The sequence below is a fragment of the Haliotis cracherodii genome, unplaced genomic scaffold (assembly GCF_022045235.1).
Source record: "Haliotis cracherodii isolate W230 unplaced genomic scaffold, xgHalCrac1.p SCAF_16, whole genome shotgun sequence".
In the NCBI taxonomy this organism is placed as follows: domain Eukaryota; kingdom Metazoa; phylum Mollusca; class Gastropoda; order Lepetellida; family Haliotidae; genus Haliotis; species Haliotis cracherodii.
Genome location: NW_027266271.1, coordinates 4921026 through 4939304, shown reverse-complemented (window position 1 = coordinate 4939304; position 18279 = coordinate 4921026). Strand labels below are relative to the sequence as shown.

General features: G+C 39.5%; 1 protein-coding gene across 3 annotated transcripts in view; it reads right to left on the bottom strand.

Annotated features, from left to right (window-relative positions):
* The window catches only part of LOC139463739 (protein Wnt-10a-like), a 59127-nt gene that overhangs the window by 25513 nt on the left and 15335 nt on the right, over positions 1 to 18279 (bottom strand). For all 3 annotated transcript variants that reach the window (XM_071244994.1, XM_071244995.1, XM_071244996.1), the window contains exon 2: positions 1201 to 1634. In XM_071244994.1, the coding sequence (XP_071101095.1) occupies positions 1201 to 1250 (50 nt within the window). In that variant the 5' untranslated portion in view covers positions 1251 to 1634. The remainder of the gene's footprint in view (positions 1 to 1200; positions 1635 to 18279) is intronic.

The following is an 18279-nucleotide window of genomic DNA, read 5'->3' as shown; positions in this document are numbered from 1 at the left end:
GGTTACTTGGCTTTACATGAACTTGGATGGATCCAGTGACAAATGTGAATCTGAGCTACATATCCCCACGAATAGGACTAAACACTTGTCGTGAAAGCAGTTACGTGATGCTTTTGTGATAAGATATATAGTCTTTAGGATATTGTATGTAGGTTTGCAGTCCTACATCTTGTGGAAGCAGGCAATATTGCATTCTGTCGGAGGTAGTTCAGTTCCATTATTATGAATGAAATGGATGGTGTGTTCTCAAGTGAAGAGTGTTAGGTGATGTGACACACCTGGAGCACGCTATTGGGTCATCATGATGGTATTGCCTTATTACAAACCAGCATTATCTATATCTAGCACGCCATATTATAAAAGAGTCATGCTGGTATGTCTCATCACAAGCCATTATTATCTAGCACGTGGTATTATAACATAGTCAATATTGTCTTATTACAAGCCATTATGATCCAGCACGTGGTATTATAACAGAGTTATGATGCTGTTATGTCTCATCACAAGCCATTATTAACTAGCACGTGGTATTATAAGGGGTCATTTTGCCGGCATCGTCTCATTTCTAGCACGTGATTACAAGCCAATACTATGTGTATCGGTGTTGGGACGGGTTGTACTGTGTTGATATGTGACAGCTATATAATGCTCCATGCTGGTATTTTTTCATACGGTGAGATCGCACTGTGTGGCCTACATGCAGAACATCGATATAAATAATATCATGATTATACAGCACTATAATGAACCTATATACCTAATTAGGGTGCATACTACATATCATTTTATGATTTAGTGAATGCGTTAATGAATCACTAGGTTCGACCTAGATACATATATAGAGTAGGATTAAGCGGGGCAATGATGGTTATGTAACTGTATGAGTGCGTAGAACGGCTATATAGGTTAATGGTCCGTCGTTATAAATAAAAGTGTGATCCTGGGAACAAAGATGATCCGAGTGTTTGGCTGGTTATATGGCCATTCTATTGGCAAGCGTTAAACGGGGAGATGTGTGGGTCTGTTAAAGCGCTTTTAACGATAAATTACGCATCGTAAAAGACTGACTGAGTATGGTTTTACGCCGCTTTTAGCAATATTCCAGCAATATCACGGCGGGGGACACCAGAGCATCGTAAAAGAAGTTATTATGGCTTGTCTGGAGTTTTTCAGACGTTAGATTGACTTGCGAGTACTTACCCCATGCTTGATAGAGATAGAAGGAGTCCTAGGAAGACGAGGGCGGTCATAGTTAACCATAGATAGCCGCGGCTACAGTGTGGGGGCACGCGGGGGTGCTTGCCTCCATCCCCAGGGTGGCCAGGAAGGGGACACAACTCTCACAGGCAGCTCCTCCCCCCGACACCCGACATCTCTACCCTATGATAAACACTCAGTCCGCTCACGCTATGATGGAGTTTTTTCCACTAAAGGAATTCTAACTTTTGTGCAAAAAGATTAAATCCGTATCTTTACTTTGTGTGAAGACTTGATTTCACTGCCACTGAACTGAATCTGATACAAGTTGGTATGCTGCTATGCAGCAGTAGACGAGGGAATCCCCACTGATGAAGCGAGTATCTGCAATAATCCGCCTCTCTCCACACCTTACCCGCGCCGCGTCTCTCGCCCAGCTGAAAGTAGAAGAAGTACTATATTTAGTGGGTGGAGAGTAAGAGAGAGGGAGAGAGGAGGGAGAGGACGGCGAAACCAGGACACGAGTGGGTTGTTCTGCCCGCTATCAGTGAATATGATCCCCCTGTGCCGCATAATTACCCCATTCTAATTGTCCTCGCGACTACCCCAAGGTAAAAACGCACGTGTTGCGACTTGGGAAGACATAAAGGTGGAAATTTTATCATCTTGATATTTTACATCAGAGAGAAATGTATATCCTGACTTGGCTACATAAATATATAAACAGTCCAGGGCTATGTGTTGACGAACAAACTCTGATCAAGGCAACATCAAGGCTTTCCTATATTATGACAGCTTTGTAAACAAGCGTTACACAGTTGATTGTGGTGTACGCTGCACTTCCTGTTAAAATATTAACTTAAACGAAATGGGAGTACACCGATGTTTGGGGATGCGCTGACTGCACTTGGTGACCTCCCCACAACTGCCCTTTTCAACATCACCAAATCCAGTGTTCTCCTTTCCATATAGTACATTAACTGCCGAGACCCTCGTCAACCACCAGTTGTATTGGCTTCCTTACAGAAGTCTCCATCGCTGTGCATGGCGACAAAGGTTTGCTTTAAGTGAAAGTCACGAATAGAAAAGGCGTGAGCACTGTCTCCACTATATCTAGGATACAACAAACAATGTCTCCACTGTACTTGGGATACAACACGCAATGTCTCCACTGTAGTTGGGTTAAAACACGTACTGTATCCACAGTACTTGGGATACAACCAGCCATAGATGGGATACAACACGCACCGTCTCCGCTGTAGTTGGGATACAACTAGTACGGTCTCCACTATAGCTAGGATACAACAAGTAATGTCTCCACTGTAATTGGGATACAACAAGCAATGTCTCCACTACAGCTGGGATACAACAAGCAATGTCTCCACTGCGGCTAGGATACAACAAGTAATGTCTCCACTATAGCTAGGACACAACAAGCAATGTATCCACTATAGCAAGGTTACAACCAGCAATGTCTCCACTGTAGCTAGGATACAATAAGCAATGTCTCAACTATAGCTGGGATACAACAAGCAATATCTCCACTATAGCTGGGATACAATATGCAATGTCTCCACTACAGTTGGGAGACAACCACCAATGTCTCCACTATAGCAAGGATACAACAAGCAATGTCTCCACTACAGTTGGGATACAACAAGCAATGTCTCCACTATAGTTGGAAGACAACAAGCAATGTCTCCACTGTAGCTAGGATACAACAAGCATGGTCTCCACTATAGCTGGGATACAACAAGCAATGTCTCTACTACAGCTAGGATACAACAAGCAATGTCTCTACTACAGCTAGGATACAACAAGCAATGTCTCCACTATAGCTAGGATACAACAAGCAATGTCTCCACTATAGCTGGGATACAATATGCAATGTCTCCACTACAGTTGGGAGACAACCATCAATGTCTCCACTTTAGCAAGGATACAACAAGCAATGTCTCCACTGTAGTTGGGATACAACAAGCAATGTCTCCACTACAGTTGGGAGACAACAAGCAATGTCTCCACTGTAGTTGGGATACAACAAGCAATGTCTCCACTACAGTTGGGAGACAACAAGCAATGTCTCCACTGTAGCTAGGATACAACAAGCAATGTCTCCACTATAGCTGGGATACAACAAGCAATGTCTCTACTACAGCTAGGATACAACAAGCAATGTCTCTACTACAGCTAGGATACAACAAGCAATGTCTCCACTATAGCTAGGATACAACAAGCAATGTCTCTACTATAGCTAGGATACAACAAGCAATGTCTCCACTGTAGCTAGGATACAACAAGCAATGTCTCCACTTTAGCTAGGATACAACAAGCAATGTCTCCACTGTAGTTGGGATACAACAAGCAATGTCTCCACTATAGCTAGGATACAACAAGCAATGTCTCCACTACAGTTGGGAGACAACAAGCAATGTCTCCACTGTAGTTGGGAGACAACCAGCAATGTCTCAACTACAGTTGGGAGACAACCAGCACTGTCTCCACTGTAGTTGGGAGACAACCAGCAATGTCTATGTAATATAAGAAATTTCCGAACATACCGAACATACATGGTTAAAAAATATTCTGACGCGTAGTGTGTTTAAATAAAGAAGTATCTGCTTTTGTAGCTATAGCTGAAAAAATATCTAATTCTCATACAAAAGCCTAATGATATATGGTCGGTCGCTTATACATGGAGAGTTTAAGAAATGTAATCATTTTGTTACATTGATCAATGTAAGTATAAATATTGCAAAGTTGAAAACGTGTAAAAGGTAGTCACAGTGAGAAATTTTAGTGATGTATTGGGCGTTTAAGAGATGTAACAATGTCATCAAAGTAGGTGAACAATGCAGAGAGAATAAAGCTATGAAATAATTTCCTCTTGGTGAAGAGTATAAGTTAATAATACAGAAAGAGGTCGAGAAACGTACTTAGTTGAGAAATGTAAGTAAATAATGCAGAAAGTGTTATCAGGAGATGACATATCCCCCCGGTGCAGTACAATCCGGAAATGGATATTTACTACTTATACCCAACCTTTGGTTAATTGCTATTGGGTACCTTCAGTTCAGTGAAGAAACAAATTATGCTGTTCCCCAATCATCAAAAGGCACCAGTTCACCACTAGACTGATCTTTATAGCAAGTTTAAGCAAGTAATATCCAACTGTTCTGTTCCGGAAACGAGCACTAACCTTGTTTTCAGTCAGGTCCAACATAAACAGTCATGAAAACATAGAGAAAAAAACATCAAAATCTCAAATCATCAAAGGGCACAAGGTTCCCACTTGACTGATCTATATAGAAAGTTTCAACAAGTAATATTAAACGGTTTTGGAATTCTGTTCCGGAAACGGAAAACGGACAGCTGATCACTATATCCGTATTTTCAAACCGGGAGGGATAAAAATGTAGTCTGAAAAAAGCGATGTAATAATTTCATCACAGTGAGCAACATGAGGAAATAATGCAAATAGTTCAAGATATGTAATAACTTATCACAGTTAACAATGTAGGTAAATGGTGCATAAATAATTTCGTCGTAGTCAGTAATGTGAACAAATAATGCAGAGAGTATAAGGAAATGAAATAATTTCGTCATAGTGAGCAATGTGAGTAAATATTGAAGAGAATATAATTAAAAATGATAATTTAGTTACAGTGAAAAATGTAGATAAATAACACAAAAATAATAGAGCGATGAAATGATTTTATCATGGTGAACATTGTAAGTAAATAACACAGAGATAAAAAAGCGATGTAATAATTTTATCATGGTGAGCAATGTAATTAAATAGAGGTTATTTCATGTGTCGAGTGAAATATCATGTTTGTCTCATCGAGTGACGAGATCCTATATATCATATACTTTTTGTGTAGGAAAATTATTATTTTTCATATGTGAAACCCTGATAGAAGTTCCAAGTTTCCAAATCATAAAAAAATAATAAAAATAATTGAGGTCACTAACAATTCTTTATCATACACAACATTTCATAAGTAACTTCCCCTATTTTCGCGAAATTTTCTCACCACTATTGCGGCACTAACGCGAAGTTATCGCGCCACTTTCGAGACACTTTCGCGCCATTTTCACAGCACTTTCGACACACTTTCACATCGCGCCATTTCCGAGTCACTTTCGCGATACTTTCACGGCACTATCACGAACGTATAGCGAAATAGTTTCGTGATACAGGGCAAGTGACTTTTGAAATGTAGTGTACATTTGGATATGATTATATACAAAATCAACTTCAACAAAACATAGACCGTTGTTGGAAGCGAAGGAATACAGCTGGCCAAGTAACAGAAAATGGTGCTTTGCAGAACGAACAGTCTCGATTGACGAGTTGAAAGAGAACTTCACAGTTTATCACGAAACATATTTAAGAGAATAACATACGTGAAGAAGCGATATTGAATCCATAAATGACCATGTGTCATTATTTTGCCTTTTCAATGTTGAACTAACGTAAAAAGGAAGTTAATAGTGTGTGTACGGGCTGAACACTTACGATAAAGGGATACAATTTGTGGGGAGGTGCCTCTTGTAAAACATAGGTCCGTCAAAGTGTTATGTTCACTGCAGTGAAAGATCAAGTGTTATGTTCACTGCAGTGAAAGATCAAGTGTTATGTTCACTGCAGTGAAAGACCAAGTGTTATGTTCACTGCAATGAAAGATCAAGTGTTATGTTCACTGCAGTGAAAGATCAAGTGTTATGTTCACTGCAGTGAAAGATCAAGTGTTATGTTCACTGCAATGAAAGATCAAGTGTTATGCTCACTTCAGTGAAAGATCAAGTGTTATGTTCACTGCAATGAAAGATCGAGTGTTATGCTCACTTCAGTGAAAGATCAAGTGTTATGTTCACTGCAGTTAAATACAAAGTGTTATGTTCACTCCAGTTAAAGATCAAGTGTTATGTTCACTTCAGTGAAAGATCAAGTGTTATGTTCACTGCAGTTAAATACAAAGTGTTATGTTCACTCCAGTTAAAGATCAAGTGTTATGTTCACTGCAGGTAAATACAAAGTGTTATGTTCACTCCAGTTAAAGATCAAGTGTTATGTTCACTTCAGTGAAAGATCAAGTGTTATGTTCACTGCAGTTAAATACAAAGTGTTATGTTCACTCCGGTTAAAGATCAAGTGTTATGTTCACTTCAGTGAAAGATCAAGTGTTATGTTCACTGCAGTTAAATACAAAGTGTTATGTTCACTCCAGTTAAAGATCAAGTGTTATGTTCACTGCAGTTAAATACAAAGTGTTATGTTCACTCCAGTTAAAGATCAAGTGTTATGTTCACTTCAGTGAAAGATCAAGTGTTATGTTCACTGCAGTTAAATACAAAGTGTTATGTTCACTCCAGTTAAAGATCAAGTGTTATGTTCACTGCAGTTAAATACAAAGTGTTATGTTCACTCCAGTTAAAGATCAAGTGTTATGTTCACTTCAGTGAAAGATCAAGTGTTATGTTCACTGCAGTTAAATACAAAGTGTTATGTTCACTCCAGTTAAAGATCAAGTGTTATGTTCACTGCAGTTAAAGACAAAGTGTTATGTTCACTCCAGTTAAAGATCAAGTGTTATGTTCACTGCAGTTAAAGACCAAGTGAGCAATGTAATGTAAGTAAATAATGTAGAGAGAATAGGAATGAAATAAGTGCGGCACAGTGAGCAACGTAAGTGAACAATGAAAACAGTTAAAAATGTGAGCCCGTCAGTGAATAGATTTTCTTTTCGAAATTTCAATATTTTGTTGGTGTATAGTATTATTAATAATATCAACGACTGCGCAGGCTTCGTTCCTGAACATCAGGGCAATTGTGATGTTCTTGTATTCGGATCAGTGTGTATTGAGGTACAGTACATCGTATGTTTATGTGGTAAATAGCTGAACACCACTACGGCAGTGTTTGGACCCCAAACGACAAATTGATTCCAATGATGTTATAATCCAAGTCACCAAGTAGATAATTTAAATGTTATGGAACGCTAGAGCCAGATTCCAGAGCGTATACAACTTTGGTTAAGTGATGTCACTAGTAAATGTGGAACATAGGTAAGCACCACATGATATAAACTATGGAGTAGTAACAATGCCCTGTGAACACAATCGCATCTTGAGCTGCATCGGTAAAACTGACGAACGTAAGGATCGTTTCTCCGTGACTAGCACATGCAACAACATAGAATATTCAATGTAATATGCGTTGTTAATTTGCATTTGACTCGACGTTGACTCGAAAGGATTGTTGTCACGAAGTCGTTGGTAGACAGCTACGCATCATAAAAAGTAATAGTGTACCAGAGTGATCTCCTCACTCGTCTCCAAATTCCCTGAACCAAACGTCGTAACTGCTGTTGTGGTGCCTCACTTTGACAACCACACATTGCAACAGCTCGGCCAGTTTTTAATGACGACAACGTTCTTCATAAAGCACTTCGTGGGTAATTTTTTGCTTCAAAAGGCGATGACACTATTTTTAGTCTGCACTTAGCCCCGATATGATCCCTCTAAAACTTGGGACGACAAAGACACCCTCTGGTGCAGAACCTACAGAAAGAAAGTACAAAGTTGCACTAGGTATGGCAGCAACTGGCTCAACATCAGTTACAACGTTTGGTTCAGAGAATGTGGAAATGAGTGGAACAGGTCATTCGTGCTCGAGGTGCTTACACCCAACAAACATTCTTTATAATACATTTGCATTTTAGAACAACCTGGAAAGGACAAACCAGTACATAACCTATTCAGTACAGAGTCGACCAAATGACCAAAGAGTGAGTAAATTGGCCAAAGAGATCTCAATATTCAAAGGATAGGGCTCTGTAACCATAATCAGCAAAATGCCTATTCCTAGACGCACAATACTTTTGTGTTAACAGATATGTACTTGACCTATAACGATGAACCATGTGATATAATTATTCAGATAACAGTGGCTCTATACAATACTTATAAAATAATCTCCAGGAAACTTACTAGTGAATTACTCCTTGTGTTGAACCCACAAAACAGATGTTGGAATACACGTCAGCCAACGCATTAACATATTCCAACACAACCATTGGCATCCGTAGTTTACCAGGAAGGTACGAGTGTCCCAACTCTCTCAACATGCATGTGTCACGCTGAAGTAGATACCCTCCCTACATACACTTGTAGTGCTGAAGTGGATACTCTCCCTACATGCACCTGTAGTGCTGAAGTGGATACCCTCACAAAATACACCTGTAGTGCTGAAGTGGATACCCTCCCTACATACACATATAGTGCTGAAGTGGATACCCTCCCTACATACACCTGTAGTGCTGAAGTAGATACTCTCCCTACATACACCTATAGTGCTAAAGTAGATACTCTCCCTATATACACATGTAGTGCTGATGTAGATACTCTCCCAAAATACGCCTGTAGTGCTGAAGTAGATACTCTCCCTACATACACCTGTAGTGCTGAAGTAGATATCTCCCTACATACACCTGTAATGCTGAAGGGGATACCCTCCCTACATACACCTGTAGTGCTGAAGTGGATACCCTCCCTACATACACCTATAGTGCTGAAGGGGATACCCTCCCTACATACACCTATAGTGCTGAAGTGGATACCCTCCCTACATACACCTGTAGTGCTGAAGTAGATACTCTACCTACATACACCTGTAGTGCTGAAGTAGATACTCTCCCTACATACACCTGTAGTGCTGAAGTAGATACTCTCCCTATATACACCTGTAGTGCTGAAGTAGATACTCTCCCTACATACACCTGTAGTGCTGAAGTAGATACTCTCCCTACATACACCTGTAGTGCTGAAGTAGATACTCCCCCTACATACACCTGTTGTTAGAGCCGAATTTTAGGTATTTGTAGTTCATTGAAAATCCTTCAAATTGGAACTTTGTTAGGTTTGTATGTGTACATGGGTGCATGTGTTTAGTATAGTTATAAGATAAAACATAAGAAACAGCCATCCCTTGCTGCCAGTGGCCGTTTCAGGCTATTTTCCCAGGGGTTGGTGACAGCAATAGTATAATGTTGCAGCTAAGACTTAAAAGTTAATTGTCTTGTGTGGAGTCTTAGAGGTCGTGACCTGATCAACCCCGATAAGAATCCCACAAGAATTTTAGATATATAGTTGGATGAATGAGTGTGAGAAAGAGAGCAGGGAGTTTTAAGATATGAAAGAAGTAAGACACGTTTCTAAGAGAGTGCAAGAAGATTGTTAAGGGAATAGAGGACAACCTCTTTTTCAATCTGTCCGAGCCAGTGTCAAAGTCACTGTCAAAGCCACTGTCCGAGCCACTGTCCGAGACCACGGTACAAGTTACTATCCTGCATTTATCCTGCAACTGTGCTGTTTATTATACTACGACTTATTCTTGGAGTGTGTGATATATTATTCAATCATTGTGTGGATATGCACTGAATTTATGGAATTATGTTATACAGAATTTGTGAAGTTTGTAATTAAAGATAATATTAAAGTGCTGGATCGAGTTGAAACTTTGATATCCTCTATCTCCATTAATTAGATAATTTAAGAGCTCACATTAAAAGTTGAAAAACTCGTGAAAATCCGGATGTGAATCTCAGTCTTGGACATAAAGAAGACTGAGTTTCCTTTCGTGAATTGGCAACAGGATCCTGCAAAGTTCAAAACGGATTAACACAAATTGCATTAAGGACTCGAAGTTAAAGTAAGGTATTTTATTTTCTCAAGAAGTTGACACTGTTAAGTAAATGTGACTTTTATGGTTTTATCAAGGCGTGATAAAAGAACTTACGAGTAATAAGACTACCTGTTGAGTATTGAAGTGTGTGTTTATGCAGAAACAGGCAAATACAGGAGGGATTATATTTCACTGGAATCGTGTATACACTGAATAAGATTTATCACGTAGGATTACGGAATTCAAGGATTGTAAGTTGGACAAATATATCAAGATTATTGGAACAGGTGTTGAATTGATTTGAAATCATGGCAAGTAGAACATTGAGTGATGCTCTTACAAGTGGTAAAGAACTGATTCATGAACCTGCAAGAAATGTTAAATCATTAATAACCGACTCAAGATTAAGACAACAGACTGAAAAGCGCCATAAGTATGTTTTGAGCATGGTACTGGATAAAATGAATTTTTTATACAAGCAGGTTTCTCCAAAGATAAAGGACATTGAATACTTGATGAGTATTTTTGATGAGCCCTGATGCAGATTTGGATACCGTCAAAAATGAATTTGAAGATTAAAAGGAATTATGTGACAAGTTTCAAGAATCAGCTGAAGCTTATCATGAAAAACTTCAAAGTCAATCAGCTAAAGACGAAGAAGCAGCTTGGTTCCAATCAAAGGAACCTTTCCGCAGTTTGAGAGAAATGTTACCTCGTTCATTAAACATTACTGTATGGGAGATAACATTAGACCAGAAGATTGTGTTTCCCTAGTTGGATTAAGTAAGGTTTCAGTAATCTCCTCTGCCTCCTCTGCCAAAATGGAGATACTGGCGAAAAGGGCCGAACTTATTGCCAGACAGAAATGTTTAGAACGAAGACATCAATTAGAAGAAGAAGAAAACAGATTAAAACAAAGACGAGAAAGATTAGAACTTGAGATAGAAGTAGAAATTGCCGATGCCTAGTTTGAAATGTTTGACCAGTATGACCGAGAATCTCACAGTTCTCGAAAACTAGAAAGTTGACAAAGGTCCTTCACGCCAGCAAAGACCCGAAATAAAGGTTTGAATCCAGAAGCTGAAGAATTCACTCCTAGACAAAATATAAACCTGCAGGTTGGAGTCCACAATTCAAAATTTGATGTCCGTAAGCAACAGAATGAGATAATCTGGCTAGTGGTAGAACACCAGAAACTTGCCACACTACTCACTAGGAAGATTCCTGTGTTCAGCGGTGACCCTCTACAGTTTAAGCCCTTCATACGAGCATTCGAGCATTGTATAGAAGACAAAACCATCAATCCCAAAGATAGGCTCTATTATTTGGATCAGTACACCAACGGTGAACCGAATGACTTAGTAAGTAGTTGTATTTTCATTAATCCTGAAAGTGGCTATGAACAAGCCAGGTCACTCTTGGATAAGAAATTTGGGAACAAGTACAAGCTTGCAACAGCTTACATGGACAAAGCATTGAAATGGCCGGCTATTAAGTCAGAGGACAGTGAAGCACTGAACAGCGTTTCAATATTCCTGACCAGCTGTGGAAATACCATGACAGATAAAGACTATCTAAGAGAATAGGAGCATCCAAAGAACCTCAGGGAGTTGATCCAAAAGTTGCCATATAAGTTAAGAGAAAGATGGAGAACAGTTTCGTTTAATATCTTGGAAAGGAGAAATGTCACCTTTGCGGACCTTGTTGGTGAAAGATGAAAGAAGCGCCAAAGAGATATAAGAGCTTTGCTACCGAAACATCAAAGTCTGAATTAGGTCAAGAAACTGCCACCAGGGCAACCTACCCACTTCAACCAAAATTGATGACATCTCGTAAGCCATCTGCAACTAGAGAAAGAACAGTCAACATTCTAGATCATACATCAAGCCATGCTGGTTCTGCAATGAGGACCACACCATGGAAATGTGCAAGGTAATGCAGTGTAAAACGTTGGATGAGAAGATTGACTTCTTAGGACCAAAGGGTTTGTGTTTTGGCTGCCTACAATTTGGACATATGAGTATATGCCCCAGCAAATTGACATTTCATATATGTAATTTGAGACATGCAACCTGTTTTCATGACAACAGTAAGGACAGAGAAAAGAAAGAAATGGACCAAACGAAGCCAAAGGTTGTCACAAACAACCGTTTGGTCACGAGTGAGAGCGGGGATCACAAAGACTTGAGCTTCATGCCCGTGGTCCCTGTTAGGATTAAAGTCAACTCTGGTGACAGATATGTCAAAACATACATGCCTTCCTTGACAACGGCAGTTCAGCAACCTTTTGTACCAGCAAGTTGGCAGAGGAGCTCCAAATCACAGGAAAGATGACAAACATAGTTGTCAGCACCATGACTAATTGTAAATACCTCAATCCTAACAAATTTAGAAGTTGGTGACATTGATGGAAGCAATTGGGTCAAACTGCCTTCTGTCTTTACACAGGAAATTCCAATTTCCAGAAGCACCGTCCCCAAAGAAAGGTTCATCCATCAATGGCCCCATCTACAGGACGTCACGCTGCCACCTACAGATGCGGAGATAAGACTACTAATTGGCAACAATGTCCCAAGAGCAATGGAACCGTATGAGATTATCAACAGCGATGGTAACGGGCCCTATGCAGTCAGAACCATTCTTGGATGGATTGTAAATTGGGAGGAATCGGAGTCTACCAGTGAGATCTCAGTAAACAGGACTGATGTTCTTGGAGACGAGACATTGGATCTTCAGTTAATAGGAAACTTAAATAGGGAGTTCAACAAGCGTGTCAGTAATGATCAATCTGAGATGTCAAGAGACGACAAGCAATTCTTGGACATCATGAACTTCTCAAAGACACTGACAGGAGGACATTACCAGATGTCACTCCCATTCAAAGATGCCGAACTAGATTTGCCAAACAATAAAGTACAGGCTGAACAAAGAGTCATTTCAATAAAGAAGAACTTTGAAAGAATGGAACCTTTTATGAAGACTACAAGGTATTCATGAAAGATCTCCTTGACAAAGACTATGCCCAGAAAGTACCAGAGAATAAGAAAGACCGTAAGGATGGAAAGGTGTGGTATAAACCACATCATGGTGTGTACCATCCACAAAAGCCAGAGAAGATACGAGTTGTATTTGACTGTGCAGCAACCTTTAGAGGGAAATCTGTAAATGACCACCTTCTACAGGGGCCGGATCTAACCAATACTGGGAGTGCTCCTGAGATTTCGCCAAGAGCCAATAGCTCTGATGGCAGACATTGAGGAAGTTTTACCAAGTTAGAGTTGAACCAGACGACTATGATGTTCTGCGGTTCCTATGGTGGCCCAATGGAAACTTGTAGGAAGAATTACAAGAATATCAGATAAAAGTGCACTTATTTGGCGCTGTCTCATCACCAAGTTGTGCCAACTTTGCCTTGATAGAAACAGCGAAGGACAGCATGGACTTGTTTGGCAAGGAAGTTGTCCATGCTGTTGACAAGAGTTTCTACGTGGATGACTGTCTCACTTCAGTCCAATCTGAGAAGGTGGCCATTGAATGTCACATAAGCTGAGAGAAATCTGTAAAAAGGGTGGATTCCGCTTGACAAAATGGATAAGAAATGGATAAGTAACATCAGAGCTGGAGTCAATCCCAGAAGAGGAGCGAGCCAAAGAAGTCAAAGACTTGGACATGGATGACGCTTTATCGAGAGGGCTTTAGGTGTACACTGGTGCATAGAAACAGATACATTTAAATTCCGGATTACAATCAAAGACAAACCAGTAATGAGAAGAGGAATACTGTTAACTGTCATCTCCATCTATGATCCATTGGGATTTGCAGGCCCTTATGTTCTCAAAGCAAAGGGAATTCTATAAGACCTCTGCAGACTTAAGATAGGATGGGGTGACGTAATCCTCGTTCCCTTGCAGAACGACTGGACCAAATGGTTGTCTGAACTACACAGGCTAGAGGAAATGGTGATTAGAAGATGCATTCAACCAAAGGATAGTAATCAGAAGTTAGTATCTCAAATACATCATTTTTCGGATGCCAGTCAAACAGGTTTTGGAACTGTTTCTTACCTAGGACAAGTCAGTTGCACTGGTCAAGTTCATTGTGCATTTCTCATCAGCAAGTCAAGAGTTGCTTCAATTAAGCACATCACGATACCAAGAATGGAGCTATCTAGTAATACGAGTAGATAGTATGCTCAAACGAGAGCTAGAAATGCCAATTGACCACACTTACTTTTGGTCATACAGCATGTCAGTTTCAAGATACATCGCCAATGATTCAAAGTGATTCCATACCTTTGTGGCAAATAGGCTGTCAATAATTCATGAAGGCTCAAGCCCATCTCAATGGAAGTATGTGGACACTCAGATCAATCCTGCTGATGAAGCATCTCGAGGTCTGTCAATAGATGCATTTCTGAAAGATACCAGATGGCTCTCTGGACCAGAGTTCCTATGGGAAAATGAAGAAATGTGGCCTCAACAGACACACATTTTAACAGATATTCCCAAGAAAGACGTTGAATTATGGAAGGTTGCCCGTGTCAGATAGACTACAGTAAGCCATGTAAGGAAAAAGACAGCCTTTTCAGATACTATTCTGACTGGTTTGAACTGAAGAAGGCTATCGCATGGGTGCTCAGGATACGGGAAGTACTCCTGGATCGCAGGGAAAAGAAGATGGCAGGCTTAGCACCTCATTAAAGTATGCCTGTAGTGTTGACTGTGAAAGACTTAGAAAATGCAGAGAAAGTCATAGTCTGCTATGTTCAACCGCAAGACCTTTCAAGGGAACTTGAAAGACTTAATTCAAACAAAGAACTTGGTTTGAACATAGGTAGTCCAATCTCCAAGCTTGATCGATTTGTAGAAGATGGTGTACTAAGTCGCGCTAATTTGCCAGAAAGCTCCATACACCCAGTGAATCTACCAAAATTCGCCATGTTCTTGAATGTGGGCATTCAGGCAGAAACTTTGAAAAATTGTTTGAGAAATATTGGATTATCAAAACCAATGCAGCAGTGAGGCAAGAAATACACAGATGTGTAACTTGCCGACGCAATCATGCTGTAGCAGGTAATCAAAAGATGGCTGACTTGCCAGCTCAACGTTGGACTCCTGATGAACCTCCTTTTACCTTTGTTAGAGTGGATTACTTTGGTCCATTTCATGTAAAACGTGGACGAAAGCATGAAAAAAGGTATGGAGTTTTGTTCACGTGCCTCACTACGCGTGCTGTGCACATAGAAGTGTTGCATAGCTTAGACACTGACTCTTGTATTAATGCATTGCGGCGTTTCATGGCTAGAAGAGGCCAAGTGAAAGTCATCAGATCAGATAATGGTACCAACTTTGCTGGAAGTGAGCGTGAGCTCAGAGAAGAGTTAGAGAACTGGAACAAATGTCAGATACATCAAGAGATGTTACAGAGAAATGTTGAATGGACATTCAATCCTCCTGCTGGGCCTAGATTTTCGGAACGATCTTAGCTAAGATAGATATTAACAACTTACGTTCAAAGATAAGATATCTTAAGGTTATGATAAGATAGATTTTCGAAACTATCTTAAACCTGTCGCAGATCGTTCTGAGTTACGATGCCTATAATGGAATACATCTATATGCCGTTAATCACCTGTTTTTAAAGAATGCAATTGTTCAACAGACAGTTTTTAATCACTTTTTATCAAATATTTGTCTGGATATAGATAACATAGGTATTGAATTTAAAACGAAACAAATTAAAATTACTTTTGCAAGAAAAATATTAAATATTGTATACAAATATTTGATCACATGTGTTTCCTTGTTAAGTCAATAAATACTACACTGTATAGTTAAAATGAAATAATTAAATCCACCCATCCCACACGATTTTAGATGTAAAAACTCATTCGAAACCTTAATGGTTTTTTTTACATATGTAGATTGATATAATTTTATAAAATGCGAAAATAAAGACTAAGTATTGACACAAATGCGATCTGCGCTTTATGAAAACTGTAACATTGAGCAAGGTGTCCCTGGCGAATACAAAGGGAAACCACTCTCAACTAGAGTTTGAACTAAGATTAGCACCCCTGGGCTATCAATAAGGTCACGGTCATTACTGTAGCCTGCCGACACCTTCCGTTTTTATCCTTCGCAAATTATCGAAAAGGTATGTTGTTTCACACTTCTTCAGCATGGACTTGGATAGAAATATATTGTAAGCTTTCGACTCCACAGTTATGTGGATTGCTGTCGCGATTAAGAACATTTTTGACGTGAAATCCTTGATGCGTTCTTCTTGTTTTCGAAGTGTCAATTTGAATCACTCAGTTTTACCAAATGAAATGTCAATGTTTGAACGTAAAGCAGACTAATTGTTTGGCAAAATATCTATGGCAAAGTATGCCGCCATCTTGGATGAAGATAAAATATACTTACGACAGGCATGGGGCTATCTTAGATTTACGACAATCTTAAGATATCTTAGGGCTACGATAGTTTCGAAAATATGCTACGATAGCCTACGATTTCCTTACGATAACTTTACGATAATTTTAGGGCTACGATCGTTTCGAAAATCTAGGCCCTGGTTCCCACCATTTTGGCGTGTGGGAGCGACAAATCAGAACCGCGAGAAAAGTGTTGAGATCTCTGGTAAGAGAACAAACGTTAGATAGAAACTATTATCAATAATAGACCTAACTCCAAAGCGTCAACTGATCCAAATGATTCGGAAGCGCTTACTCCAAATCACTTGCTGCTCTTGAAAATTTGCCACCAAGTATATTTGGTATGGATGGTCATTATCCAAGACGGTGGTGGCGTCCATGGCAGTACATGGCAGATTTGTTTTAGAAGAGATGGTTAAGAGAGTACCTGCCATTACTACAGGAGCGACAGAAGTGGATGAACCTCAGAAGAAATTTGAAGATTGGTGACATTGTGCTCATAGTGGATACTGCTGCACCTAGAAACTCTTGGTCGATGGGCAAGGTTGTGAAGCTTATGCCTGACAGAAAGGGTGTTGTAAGACGGGTTGAGGTGAAAACCCAGACAAAGGTTTTGGACAGACCAATTAGCAAGCTGTGTTTGCTTCTAGAGAAGGACACTTAAGCTGTGATTTGAGATTGTGTGACGTGGACACTGCATTAAAGACGTTATCAAGACTTTGGGACTTATGAAGTGTTGACAGTATAGAACATAAGATGTAATTCCTATTCAATGTTCAAGACAATGAGCTGTCTTGATGTCTTGTCTTGAATTGCATTGACTAATATTATATTTTTACACAATCATGCACAATGTTAAAGACTAAGACTTTACTAAGACAAAAATGATTATCTTAAGTTATAGAATTTATTAATGTAGCTAATTCCAGTTGCCTGGGAAGACATTGTTGTGCATTCAAAAGTCGCTCTGTCCATGAGTTCTTGGTAATTGTTATAGTCAAATACAAGTAACAATTAGGGGCCGGAATATTAGAGCCGAATTGTAGGAATTCATAGTTCATTGAAAATCCTTCAAATTGGAACTTTGTTAGGTTTGTATGTGTACATGGGTGCATGTGTTTAGTATAGTTATAAGATAAAACATAAGAAACAGCCATCCCTTGCTGCCAGTGGCCGTTTCAGGCTATTTTCCCAGGGGTTGGTGACAGCAATAGTATAATGTTGCAGCTAAGACTAAAAAGTTAATTGTCTTGTGTGGAGTCTTAGAGGTCGTGACCTGATCAACCCTGATAAGCATCCCACAAGAATTTTAGATATATAGTTGGATGAATGAGTGTGAGAAAGAGAGCAGAGAGTTTTAAGATACGAAAGAAGTAAGACATGTTTCTAAGAGAGTGCAAGAAGATTGTGTTAACCTGTCCGAGCCACTGTCAAAGCCAGTGTCAAAGCCACTGTCCGAGACCACGGTACAAGTTACTATCCTGCATTTATCCTGCAACTGTGCTGTTCATTATATTACGACTTATTCTTGGAGTGTGTGATATGTTATTCAATCATTGTGTGGATATTCACTGAATTTATGGAATTATGTTATTCGGAATTTGTGAAGTTTGAAATTAAAGACAATATTAAAGTGCTGGATCGAGTTGAAACTTTGATATCCTCTATCTCCATTAATTAGATAATTTAAGAGTTCACACCTGTAGTGCCGGAGTAGATACTCTCCCTACATACATGTCTAGTGCTGCAATAGATATTCTCCCTACATTCAAGTTGATGACCCCCATAACGCAGACCGTAGTGTATTTTGTATTGTATTGTATGCGGACAACACAATGTACCCGTTAAACAGAAGCATTTAAGAGTACATTTAAACTTACGTATCCAAGGTAGGTCTTAGCGAATCATTAGTCGGAAGTTGAAATTATAGACGCCAGGCCTCAATTAAATGGTCTGG